Source organism: Lampetra fluviatilis, chromosome 52 (genome assembly GCF_964198595.1).
Source record: "Lampetra fluviatilis chromosome 52, kcLamFluv1.1, whole genome shotgun sequence".
Lineage (NCBI taxonomy): Eukaryota > Metazoa > Chordata > Hyperoartia > Petromyzontiformes > Petromyzontidae > Lampetra > Lampetra fluviatilis.
In genome coordinates, this window is record NC_136326.1 from 8,930,486 (window position 1) to 8,943,895 (window position 13,410).

Here is a 13,410-nt window from a genome sequence, read left to right on the forward strand (position 1 = left end):
GACTCGAGTCTGACTCGAGTCCAAGTCACATGACTCGAGTCCACACCTCTGGGAGTAACTAAGTGGCATGTTCTGTTTACGTGGCAAACCCACTTAATTATTGGTGGCGGCGGCGGGTTTAACGACACATTTTTACGCAAACGCAAAAAAACCTCGTGGATAATATTGGTCGCGAAGGCCGACTGCGTGCTAAGCCGTCTAATCTGATCGATTTCGACTTTTATTTGACATTTCGCTGGAGATTGCATCCAAGCACGTAATTGTAACCTGCTGGATGCGGTCACGTCACCACGGCACCTGTGCCAGGCTAGGTGCACTAATGTAACCTCCAGCGAAACGTAGAACAACATTTTGCTTGCTTTTCAACATTGTTGTAGCCTAACGCAGTCACATCCAAAAGTAACTCCGTATCGATCGATACATTAGAGTATTTTATTTTCGTAAATGTTTTCCTTTTGGCAATTTGGTGACCCAAAGATGGTCGCTCCAACAGCAAAGAGGAGAGCCGCCATTCGCCACTCAGTGGCGGTGACGTTACCACGGCGCCTGTGCCAGGCTAGGTGCATTGGAACCACTGGCCCCGCCCACTGACTCCGCCCACCCACTCGCCCCTCCCCTTGGGGTGTGGCGAGTCGTTAACGACCTCGCTCGGTATGAAGAAGGTCGTGGGTTCGATCCCGACCCTGACCGCCTGCTGTGCATGTGGAGTTTGTGAATCTCTCCCCGTGGTCGCGTGGATTCTTCTACGGGTCCTCCGGGCTTTCCCTGCACATTTAGAATCGCCATCACTACGCATTTAGAGTATTTGGCTGCTATACATTTCCAAATGATAAGCCACTTTGGTTGAGGTATGAGGGGCCGTCCATAAATGACGTCACGCGATTTTTGACCTCCCTCGTCACACGGCGTCACAAAAAGTCAGACTCCCCCTCAAATATGACGTCACAAAGCTCTGCCCCCCCAAAAAAAATAAGACATGCCTCAAATCGCTTTAAACCATTGTCATTGTAGTGCGCATTTAATGTGGCGCTGCACTCTGATGTTGTAGGAGAAAACATTTACTATGAAGTCTATTTAATTAAGTAGAACGTCATTGGAACCTCATTTGCCAGAAGAAAAAATATGATAATTGTTTTTTTACCCTTTTATCTGGCAACAAAACTGACACCTTTTTTTACTAAGAGTCATGTTTGCATAGACCACAATACCTGCAGTCATAATGCAAACAAAAAACAACTCTGATAATGTATGCACTGTCCTTCAAGTTGATTGGTCCACACCCGAGGCAGCTTTCCTTAGACCCTAGTCTCACATGGTGTTGGACCGGATGACGCCAAAAGGCGCACAACTCAAAGGCAATGCACCATCAGAGTATTAGAGCTCGGGTAAGCATTTACACCATTGGAACCTCATTTGCCAGAAGAAAAAATATGATAATTGTTTTTTTATCTGGCAACAAAACTGACACCTTTTTTACAAGGAGTCATGTTTGCATAGACCACAATACCTGCAGTCATAATGCAAACAAAAAACATAACTGATAATAATGAGAGAGGGGGGGGGGCAGAGAGATTATTTTTGTGGGTTTTTTGGTTTTATTATTTCCAATTTGTTATTTTTAAAAAGATTAATGTACATTTTATTTTATTGTTTTCATATTTTACTTTAGAATTTTTTTGATTTTTTGTTTTCCATCAACGTGACTTTACCGAAATAACCAAGAATATGAATTCCTGCAGTCACGAAAGTCAAAATGTCATAGGTGCACTTTGAGGCCACTGCCCCCATACTTCTGGCCGCTCCCATTGGCTCCTCCCCTACACCCACTGGCCCCTCCCCCTACTGGCCCCTCCCCTCTCCATCCACTCTCCCACCCCGTGCCGGGTGAGTTGCCCCGCCCCCCACTGGCTCCTCCCCCACACCCACTGGCCCCTCCCCTCACCACCCACTCCCTCCCACCCCCGTGCCGGGTGGGTTGCCCCCCCCTCCCCCCCCTCCCCCGCAAGATGGCGGTGGGCGCCTTCCCGATCGCGAAGCTCGCCTACCTCGGCGTGCGCCAGCTCAGCAAGCCGGTGGCCAACCGCATCAAGGCGGCGGCGCGGCGCAGCGTCTTCTTCAAGACCTACGTCTGCCAGCCGCCCGCCAACCGTGAGAGCGAGCGAGCGCGGCGTCCGACGGTCCCGCGGTGTAGGGAGGCGGCAGAGGGGGGAGGGGGTCACCTTCAGTCGCGCCGCCTATGCGGACTACCAAATTGCAGTCGTGCGGGAAGTTTGATTTCGCGTCGCCGTGAGGTCGTTCGGCTGCCCGGGGCCGCCTCAGGCTGGCGGCCCCGGGCACGAACCACGGGCTGGAGAGAGAGGGGGGAGAGATGGAGGAGAGAGAGAGGAGAGAGAGAGGGGAGAGATAGAGAGGAGAGATAGAGGGGAGAGATAGAGGGGAGAGAGATAGAGGGGAGATAGAGGGGGGAGAGTGAGATCGGCCTGGGTGGAGGAGGCTCGTGAAGGACGCCGCTCGCTTGGGGAGTTTGGAGGCAGTCGCCCCGCCTCACAACAACGACGAGCGGAGAGCCGGGCCGATAAAATACAGCGATTTGTCACGGGGGGGGGGGGGGTGGGTACAGGGGGTGCATCGGCCAGCCATCTCAGTCGGTCACCCCATGGCACCTGCAGGGTCGGTCCCGTGACCTCAGAGAGCCTTCGACACTGCACGTGGCTTCAAAGTGCACCTAGCCTGGCACGGGCGTCGTGGCGAATGGCTGCTGCTGCGTTTACCCGCGTGAAGTAACACACCGTGACGTGCGATGCGGGTCACGGTACTGTGTGACCCGCCCTCACTCGAGCGGTGTTTGGCCTACTCTTCCTGCCTGTCTGTACCTGGGGGCGAACCCAGGTGTCCGGCTGGCTGGGTGATCAGTCGTGAGCGGCTGGGGTGGGTAGTGGCCACATCAATCTTAGCTGCCGCGCCGGGAGGTCGAATCGTAGCGGTGACCTTTAGCTGAGAGTGTCACGTGCGCCGCTGACCCCTTCATTCAATCGCAGCACGCTGTGGTCGGTATTCCCAGGAGGTCGTAGGCTCGAACCCGACCCTGACGATGCCTGCTGTATACTTGGAGTTTGCATGGCTCTCTCTCTCTCTGCCTCTGGTGAGATGTTAACTACCTCGCCTGGTGTACAGGAGGTCGTGGGCTCGATCCCGACCCTGACGGTGTCTGCTGTTTTTGTCTCCGGGTCCTCCGGGTTTTTCCCTCCACGTTTAGAATCAACATCACCACGCGTTTAGAGTAATTGGCGGCTGCTATATATTTCAACATGATGAGAGCCACTTCGTTGGGCTATCATCTATGACCAGGTCGCTTCTCAACAAGAGCCACATACACCTCGGTGAGCCTACTCTGGTAGAGTTAAAAATAAAAATAAACATCGTGTTTAAGCTTAGTGTTAATTGTAATTGCGTTAGTGTATAAGTACAAAGGCGTGCGATTGATTGTGCGTGGTAGGGCAGTGTGAATTATCATGGAGTGTGTAATCGTAGTAGGTGTACAGTACAGTGGTTTAGCTCGTAACGCAGTGCCAAGGGTCCTGTCTAAGTGTACTGGGTGGATGTTGTTGGTCATTCGGAACTCCGCCACGCCATCTCGAACGCTGTGTGGAGTAGGCAGCAAGCGAGGGTGGGTGGATCGCACACAGATCATGTTTGCGAAAAACCCTTCTGCCCCGCGGGTGGGGGTGCTGAGGAAGAGCCGTACCCCCTGGCTCGCCAGGAGAAGGCAGTACAGCATGTGGGCTCGTGGCCATCTGTTTATTCCATCTGTACGGGGATAGGGCGTTGCCCCCTCGCGCGGTACAGCAACATTGTGGACTCCCACCACCTGTTCCTTCTGTGTGTGTGATAGAGCTTTGCACCCTCGCATGCGTGGGTTTGACGGAGTCTCGAAGACTCTTTGGGCGCTGCCAAGTTTTCCGCAGAAGGTGGCAATGATTCCCTGCTGCGTGTGATCCCGGTTGAGGGGTGTGCGATGTGAAAATCTTGAAAAGAAATGTGGACGATGACGCCCTGCGGCGCACAGTGGCCTACACACTACACCAGTCCCTCGGTGCACAGTTACATTGGTTAACAGTTTTGCAGGTTAACGTTTCGCCTCCCTTAGTGACCCCATGGTTCTGGCTGGCATTAGCAAGTGGGCTACCGTATCCGTGTTTACGTTATGCACGCGGGCGCCAACTCTGGCAAATCTGAGCGCTCAGCCTATCAGCGACACCCATTTATGAGCGTTCAGACCTCGACTGGCTTCGTTTACAACGCGTTGTCTGTTGTGGCAGTGGAGACAGCCTCTCGTGCAGACTCGGTGACTTTGACTTATGTTTCAACTGATAAGTGAATTCGAGGAACAGTTATTTCGTAAAAAAAATTAACCGAGGGACGACCGTGGTCTTTGCGGAAGGCGTCGCGGGATCTTGAGCGTCCGCAGTGAGTAGAAGTGAGGAGGGCGCGTGGCGGATTTGCCTCTACGGTTAATCCAACCGCAGCATTAACTGGGGCGGTCGTTGGTTTGGAGCCGCGAAACCTCTGCGGCTATTTCTTATGTTTCCAGGTAGAGGCCACGCCGAGCCATAAGGACTCTTTTTCAAGAGGGTGCTGCTGCCACTACTGCCGCTACATTAGGTTTTTATCTCGTTCTTTAAAGATGCGTTCAGCCGTTTAATGATGAGGTCATGTTTGTTGTTCACCGGAGAAAACCAACGCCCTGCGCGAGGGGTACAGCGCTCTACCCCCCCCCCCCCACCACGGATGGAATGAACAGATGGAGATTAGTCCACACACTGCTGTACCGCCTTCCCCTGGCAGAGCCAGGGGTACGGCTCCTCCTCTACTCCTACCCATGGGTAGAAGGGAGGTTCGCGACAGAAGGTAGAAGGGAGTTTCGCGACAACGTCTGCGCGGTGATCCACCAACCCCTCGTTGCGATGCCTCCACACCGGCCCTTGAGATGTTGAGATGCGGCTCATGGGGTTCTGCCACCCCGCCCCTCCCACCCTCCCACCGCCACCGCGCAGTGTACCACTGGATCGAGATGAAGACCAAGATGCGACTCATGGGGTTCCGGGGGGCCCAAGTGAAGCCGCTGGACCAGGAGGCGGCGGCAGAGCTGGGGGCTGAGCTCCTGGGTGAGGCGGTGATCTTCGTCATCGGGGGCGTGTGCATGGTGGCGGAGTACGCGAGGCAGGTGGGCACCACGAGTCGCATGCACGCACACGCACACGCACGCACACTCACGCACGCACACTCAAGTACAAAAATGGCCCCTATAGCATTCAACTGTTGTGGCAAGTGCTGTTTGCGAGCACCTATGAAAGCCGGCACGGCACACGAGGGGGTGGGTGGCCAGCACCACGCCCAGGCCGCCTTTGTCTCCCCAGTGGCGAGTTGAGGTCGAGTCGACTTTGGGGAGACCCAGGACCAGTTCAGATAGTCACCACTGGTGTTGGCCGTGAGCGGGAATCGAAATCGGGGTCGCCGGCTACACTACCGCTCCCCGAGCACACACGAGTCGACCAGTACACACGCGCACACACACGCACGTACACACACGTACATGCACACGCACCTCGTGCATTCCGTGGCATTTTTGCTCCCGTCTCAGAACGCCAACTCTCGGCGCAAGGAGGCCGAGCTGACGGCTCAGCTGGACGCGCTGCAGTTCCAAATCGACGCGCTCCGAGATCAAGTCTCGCCTCCACCGTCGCCACCACCACCTCACAACGGCCACACCGCCGCCTCCGCCTCCACCACCGCGTCAGCCACCGCCACCATCGCGTCAGCCACCGCCACAACCGCTGGACCAACGAGGACCGCCCCCGACGGTCGCAGGCACACGCACAGCGAGACACCCTGCCTCAAATGAACTTGGGTGGAGGAATGGAACCCCTGCCCCCCGCCTACCCCCGCCCACCCTGCGTGGTGGAGGGAGGCTCCGTTGATCCCCTCTGGAGTGCTGCGGACGCCGCTGCCTCCTCTTGCTCCTCGTTAAACGTCGTCGCTGTGACGATGACTGGCTGAGACCGGCGATCGATTTTTGTTTTTTGCGAGAAATGTGACGACGTTGCGGGTGCGTGCGGCGTGGTCGGCGGGAGCCGGTTGTGAGAAACCTGCCGACCGGAGAGAGCTGCCAAGGATGTCTTGGGGGAGCTGTAGCCCAGGCCTCGATGGCGGCAGGGAAAGGTTGAATGTAGCGCTTGTGGTGGTTGTCTGCTGCGCCTGTCCCGCTACCACCGTCTCTCTGGACAGCTTCAGGGACCGTTCGGTCGGGGGGGGGGGACCCCCTTATCAGGGTCTGAGCAACCAAGCACTTAAAACTAAAGAAAACATTCAGATTCGAGCTGGCCGTCACAACTGATCGCTCAACAAAGTGGTTCATCTTCATCATCGTATGGAAATTTATAGCAGCAGTCAAATACCGTAAACAACGTCACGTTGTGATTCTAAATGTGGAGGGAAAAACCGGAGGAACTGGAGAAAAATCCCCGCGACCACGGGGAGAGAGAGATGCACGCAAACTCCAAATAAACCCTAGACCGGTTTCGATTTTCAGTATCTCATCAGTGTGGCTTTCCTAAACCAATTCTGGTTGAACTTGCCCATTTCCTCCCGCGCCTTCCCCCCATCAGACGTAGGTCCCATGAGACGCAGGTCCCCATCAGACGCAGGCCCCACCAGACGCAGGCCTCCACCAGACCCAGGCCCCCATCAGAAGCAGGCCCCATGAGACGCAGGCCCCATGAGACACAGGCCCCACGAGACACAGGCCCCATCAGACGCAGGCCCCCAGCCTGTCGCCGTTGAGAGACCCCCACCGGGAGCCCGCTTGGTTTGTCCCCTTCACTTGCCGCTGCTTGTCAAAGTCTCTTTATGCCGCGCGACCTCGCGACCTTGCGACCTTGCGACCTTGCGACCTTGCGACCTCGCGACCTCGCCTCGCCTCTAGGCCACCGCTGCGCTGGCGGTAATGGGAAGTAGAGCCAAAGCCACGGTCTGTTCTCCTACAATCGCGTGTTTTCCCAACACAACTACTATGGCGTTGTAGCAGAACGGGACTCCATTGGAGGAATCGGATTGAGCTGAAATGCAGCAGAGCTGTATGGCTCTTTTTTTGTTTTTGGAAGCGACCTGACGACACTTGATAGCCCAACACGAAGTGGCACGCCGTCATCGTGTGGGAATTTGTAGCAGCCAAATCGAGTCCGTTCTCCTGTCACACAGGCGTTGTTGTATTCACAACACGAATTGGATATATAGTAACGCTATGGATGTACGGGGGGGAAGGGAGGGGGGATGCATTTTTCTCACATCGCGGGATGCGAATTGCGTATGAGCGAACGAAACTACGTCGAACGCCACGAGGGATAAAGCGGTCGCACGGCCGCCTTGGCGTATCATCATCATCACGGCCGCATGAGGCAGTGGGATGCTGCTGGGTGATACTTCTAGACGCTACCCTCGGTCTTTGTTCGGTCCGCGTTACGCATCTCGCGTGGTATCGCGGACTGCGCTTTACCCCGATGTATTATTATTTATTATGACGTGGTTCTTCCATAATGCGGTGTTCCTCAGGAATGTGACATCTCCCACATTATAGAGAGAACAGGCTGTACTGGAGGAATCCGATTGAGCGATATGAACACAGATGCCTGGTAACTATAAACTATTTTTATTTAACCATATAAAGCCCTCATTCAGGAGCGACCTGGAGATCACAAATCATAGCTCGGCGACGAAGTGGGGCTTATCGTCACGTGCAAATGTATAGCAGCCAAATGCACTTAAATTCTAAATGTGAAGGGAAAAACCGGTGGACCCGGAGAAAAATCCACGCGACCACGGGGAGAGAGACACGTAAACTCCAAATATACAGCAGCAGGCGTCGTCAGGGTCAGGATTGAAGCCACGATCTCCTGTATACCAGGAGAGGTAGTTAACATCTCGCCACTCAAGGCTCCCTGTGTAATAAAAGATTCCGTCAGGCGATGCTGGTCTCCGCTTGTCTTTTATTCAGGTTCTTCTCCGCCCCCCCACTGGTCTCCTCCACGGACCATCGTCGTCTCGCGCGCGCCCCGCGCGCGCTCCCTCTCGCGTGCCACGCACGCTCCTCCGTTAGCTCCTCCACTCGTCCTCACACCCCGCTGGTCCTGACAAGGGACCAGCGTCTCCTCTCGCGTGCCCCGCACGCTCCTCCGTCAGCTCCTCTCACGTGCCCCGCACGCTCCTCTCGCGTACCACGCACGCTCCTCTCGCATGCCCCGCACGCTCCTCCGTCAGCTCCTCTCGCGTGCCCCGCACGCTCCTCTCGCGTGCCCCGTACGCTCCTCTCGCGTGCCCCGCACGCTCCTCCGTCAGCTCCTCTCGCGTGCCACGCACGCTCCTCTCGCGTGCCATGCTCCTCCGTCAGCTCCTCTCGCGCGCCCCACACGCGCTCTCCCGTTAGTCGCTCCGCTCCTCCCCGCTCCGCACACCGCTGGCCGACGGTGTGCCGAAGCCCCATCAGCCACGTGGCTGATGGCGCGGCGGCCACCCAATGTGGTCCCGCTTCTTCACTCCATCAACTGGCCCCGATCTCTTCCGGGCTCCCCTCAATATCGTCTCTCCCACGTGACCCTGACTCCTCCCCTTCCGGATCGTCAGATCCGGCCTTCCCATACTGCCCTGCTGGCTCCACCTCCATTCACCTCGCTTCGCATTGGAGCCGAGGTGAACGGCGGCCCCTCCCACACGCCCCCCATACCGGGCCATATGATTGGGCCAAAGCCCAGCAGCAACCCCATTTACGCTCGCATTACACCTGGGCACACAATTACAATCCTTGCGGCACAAGGAATACCGACCGCGCCCATGCTGTCATGAGTGGTTCAACGGCGCACTGGGTTTGCTCATCCAAAGGTCACCACCAAAATCGAGCAAGTCCCGGATCGACCCCACGACCCCTTGCATACCAGGCGAGGTAGTGAACTTTTACCGCGTCTTAGGAGAGCGGGCCGCAGTCCAAACACCCCGAGAGCCTCGGGAGCCACCAACCCCCCCCCCTCCCCCCCGGTTTGACCACTCACCCACGGGAGTTTCATGTCACGCGTTCGCCCGTGTTGAGCCAAGAGAGGGCAGTGCCCGATCGTGGCGCTTGCCGTCCACTTTGCTGTCCACCTTGCCGTCCACCTTGCCGTCCACCTTGCTGGAGCGGCCGTCCGTCCCTGGTCGCTCCTCGCGCGTCGGCACAGCCGTGGCGAACCAGCCAGGCGACGGACATTATTTATTGATGTTTGCGAGCAACTTGTGGCCTTGGCTGGGGTCGATGAGGGCCCCTTTTCCAAAGGCGGTTGTTTGACCATACTTCACGCCGGTCAGTGAAGGTTAGGGGGGGGGGGGCGGTTTGGAGATCGCTCGCCACCGACGTGGCCGGGAATGGTGGCAACCGCTGTGCCACCGCTCTCGCTGCACGCCACCGACCTGCTCGTGAGTGCTGATGCGGATTGACGCGGGGTGGGGGGGGGGCTCGCCAGAGTCTCGAGGCTTACTTACAAGAGGCCGCTGCTCCAGTTTGGAATGTTTCATCACCAACTCGTTGAACGACGCGAAGAGTTTGGCTTCGTGTGGGAGGCGAGACACCACATACAGCGGGCGGTGACGCGCAAAGCTACGTACAGATGGATTCAGTAATCCATTATAGTACTGCCATCACCTGGTCACCTTGCAGCCACGGTCCATGACGGCCCAGTCGTCGTCCCCAATCCCAAGTTCAATCCCAAGTTCAATCCCAAGTGCCGACCCTGGCTCAAGACGGTTGCTAACGGGACCTCTCGCAGCGGCTCGGCAAAGGGTGTTGCAGTGCACCTCGGCGGCGGCGGCCCCCTGCCAAGGTGAAATAATTAAATAAAGGCGCCCCGACACTGAGCCTCTTGGCTGATCGCGTTTATTTATTGTAGCTGGGAAGATGTCTCCACCAAATGCGCGCAAGCGCACGCGCGCGTACACACACACGTACCTACACTCACACGCGTACACATATACACATGTACACATGCACACACATGCACACGCGCGTACTGACACCGCCGGCCACGCAGACGCAGCAAACTCTCCATCTCCCCAAGCAGCGGGGGGTTGTACCTGCTTGGCGGTGAACGTCGCGCGTCACACACACGTGCCTACATACGTGCACACACACACACGTGCACACACACACACGTGCACACACGTACACACACGCACGTACGCACACACGTGCACGCACGCACGAGTTTCGCTGGCTCTGTTTGCCGGGACCCCGCTCTTCACTCGTCGTGAGTTCAGCTCCACCCGCCCCTCCCAAGACAAGAAAATAAATAATGAATGCCTCTTCCCAGCCTCCTCGTTCGGGCACCCGAGAACCCCGGCTTAGTCAGCTCAGTCTGTGAACCTCTATGCGAGTCTCTGGGTCTCTATGTGAGTCTCTGGGTCTCTATGTGAGTCTCTGGGTCTCTGTGTGAGTGTCTGTGTCTCTATGTGAGTCTATGTGTCTCTGTGTGATTTTCTGTGTCTCTGTGTGAGTGTCTGTGTCTCGATGTGAGTGTCTGGGTCTCTATGTGAGTCGATGGGTCTCTGTGAGTGGATGGGTCTCTATGTGAGTGGATGGGTCTCGGTGTGAGTGGATGGATCTCTATGTCTGTGTCTCTGTGTGATCTTCTGTGTCTCTGTGATTTTCTGTGTCTCTCTGGAGTCGATGGGTCTCTATGTGAGTGTGTCTCTATGTGATTTTCTGTCTCTCTGTGATTTTCTGTGTCTCTATGTGAGTGGATGGGTCTCTGTGTGCGTCGATGGGTCTCGGTGTGAGTGGATGGGTATCTGTGCGTCGATGGGTCTCGGTGTGAGTGTCTGGGTCTCTGTGAGTCGATGGGTCTTTATGTGAGTTTATGCGATTCTATGTGAGTTTGTGGGTCTCTGTGAGTCTATGGGTCTCTATGTGAGTCTATGCGTCTATGGGTCTCTATGTGAGCCTCTGAGTCTGTGAATCTATGGGTTTCTCTGCGACTCTGGGTCTCTGTATGAGTCTATGGGTCTGTGAGCCTCTGTGAGTCCCAGCAAGATGATCGTGATGTTGGCGGTACGGTAAATGGCTTCCCGTCGCCGAACGGATACACATTGTTCTCAGGTGGCACTCATTACACACAAAGCGCTTGCCACAAAAGAACCACGAGAACTCGCTGCTGATCTCGTAGAGAGACACGAATCATCCTCACACCACCTCCGGGCATCCTCACAGCAGCGCCTTTTGGCGAGACACCGAACGGAGATGGCCGCCGCAATTCAGATGCGCTGCGTCTACTGCCGTCTGGAGCGCTCTTGCGATATTACGAAGCCACTGGAGCGAGGGCACTTTAAAATCATTAAGTTTAAAAACTAACTTCTTTAAAACTGATTTGTGTTTAGTTTGTTGTCCTTCCCCCACAACCTCCCGGTTGGCTACGTACGGTGCGAAAGAAGTTCAACATACAAATGTCAAACCGTAGTGACCGGTGACTTTAACATTCATGTTGAAGCAAGCACGTGACCCACAACATGCTGTCCCTTTAACCAGCATGCTGTGATGGAGGAATGTTCGGTGAGCCACCCAATGTCATCTCAGACCACAGCGCAGTTTGCTGCCGGCTGCCATCTCTCCACCAACCAGGACAGCGAAAGGTTGGGAGCTGGGGGTGGGTTCAATAAGGAGACATTCCAGACGGCCAATATCAACTCAAAGCTCTCTGGAGCTCACGACGTAGAGAGTGCGGGCGGATTTGTGTCACCCGTGCCAAGCTGTAAGCACCCAGTCCCTTGGCCAATGAATTCGGAAAAGCGAGAAAAGTCGCCGCCGACGCGCGGCGCGGCGTGACACCGACTCCGTCGACAACCGCGCACGCACAGGACGTCGATCTCGTCGCCCTGTGCGTGTGGGTGGCCGGGCAGCCGTGGGGGTGGAGCACGAGCAGACACGGCGCCTGCCGTGAGCAGGAGGCGTCGCTCTGGAGCCGCAGATCCACCGAGCAGTCTGCTCCAGCTGCGCCAAGCCGTGGAGCTCCGTGGGGACTCTGGGACGGACGTGGCAAAGCGACCAGGGAGCAGATTGGCCGTCGGCGCAGGATTTCCATGATTGATTTCACTCGGAGCGTTGCTGCCATCGACAGAGACATGGAGGGCAACACCCCCCCCGCCCCCCCGAGTCGTTTCCGCCACCAGCGCCGGACGTTCCGGATATGTTCGCGTCATCTCCAGCTGCGGACATCTGGAAGATCATCACGGGCTGCTTGCTCCAGCAAAGTCCTGTGCACAGGGCCCGATGACGACACACATTTTGGAGGCGTTTCTTCCGGGGCTTCTGCCTTTCGTGACGAGCGCGTGCAGCGCTTCACTCACGCGGGGCAGTCGACCCACTAAGCCAGCGCCGTGCTACACTCACACCACGGCTCAGGAAGGCCGGAGCAGACCCCTCTGACAAGAACAACAGCAGGCCAATCTCCAATTTGACATTCATGTCGAAAATCGTCGAGGGCTGAGATGTCGTCACCTTATGGCCCATTTAGAGCAGAACAGCCTCGTTCCAAGCCTTGCATCAGCATCCCGGCATGGCTACTGGGCAGATGCGGCAATGCTGAAGGTCATCCACAATGCACTCATTGTGGATGCGTGTGATAGGGTTGATGATAACATCTTAGACAGGCATCTTCGAACTGCGTATGGTGTACAAGGTGGTTGTGCTTTCATGGACTGAGTCCTTCGCTACAGGTCGGACACACAGGGTCAGCAGCTATGACGATAGCCTGTGGCGCACAGCTCGTCACCGGTGATGTGCTGTGTGCCACAGGGAGGTCTGCTTGGCCAGGTGCTCTTCCTCTTTACACCACCGATGCCATCGGCATCGCCCGCCGTCATAGACTCAGCGTGCATTCATCAGCCGACAACGCGCAACTTTACTTCCACACGACAGCTGACTCGTGCGTCTCACGCGTTCCACGCCTCATGCTGTGGATCGACGGCATAAGCAACTGGATGACATCAAACCATCCGAAGCTAAACTTGAGTCGGACTAAATTCATCATACTTGGGACCCACCATCAGCTTTATCGAGTCAAGTGTGAGTCGATCCACATCGACGGTTGTGACATCCCAGTGTCAGATCGGGCAACATGCCTTGGTGTCCTTGCCGATAGCGAACTGACGCTTGCCACTCACATGAGGCGCCTGGCTGGACTGCTCGCAGTCCATCGTGTTCCGACTGTCGAGACTGCGAAGAAGCTCGTCCACGCGTCCATCATCATCGTCATCATCATCCACGCAGACTGCTGCTGCAGCATCTTCGGCTGTGCCAGCGACGCTCACCTCTGGCCACTCCGGTTTTAAATGCGGCAG

The 13,410-nt window shown here is 56.2% G+C and overlaps 2 protein-coding genes across 3 annotated transcripts in view; one reads left to right on the forward strand and one right to left on the reverse strand.

Moving 5' to 3' along the window:
• Positions 1–13,410, reverse strand: part of LOC144949143 (protein kinase C epsilon type-like) — a 384,575-nt gene that overhangs the window by 312,116 nt on the left and 59,049 nt on the right. The window lies entirely within an intron of this gene.
• OPA3 (outer mitochondrial membrane lipid metabolism regulator OPA3) lies at positions 1,984–8,333 on the forward strand. The gene is made up of 3 exons (XM_078879019.1): positions 1,984–2,148; positions 5,055–5,224; positions 5,642–8,333. The coding sequence occupies exons 1-3, from the start codon at positions 2,007–2,009 to the stop codon at positions 5,900–5,902; spliced, it is 573 nt and encodes a 190-aa protein (XP_078735145.1). The 5' UTR covers positions 1,984–2,006; the 3' UTR covers positions 5,903–8,333.

Excerpts from the sequence above, each read along its gene's own strand:
- OPA3 (XM_078879019.1), top strand. The coding sequence starts at position 2,007 with ATGGCGGTGGGCGCCTTCCCGATCGCGAAGCTCGCCTACCTCGGCGTG. Across the intron at positions 2,149-5,054 it reads CTGCCAGCCGCCCGCCAACC|TGTACCACTGGATCGAGATG; the intron begins GTGAGAGCGAGC and ends GCCACCGCGCAG. Across the intron at positions 5,225-5,641 it reads TGGCGGAGTACGCGAGGCAG|AACGCCAACTCTCGGCGCAA; the intron begins GTGGGCACCACG and ends CTCCCGTCTCAG.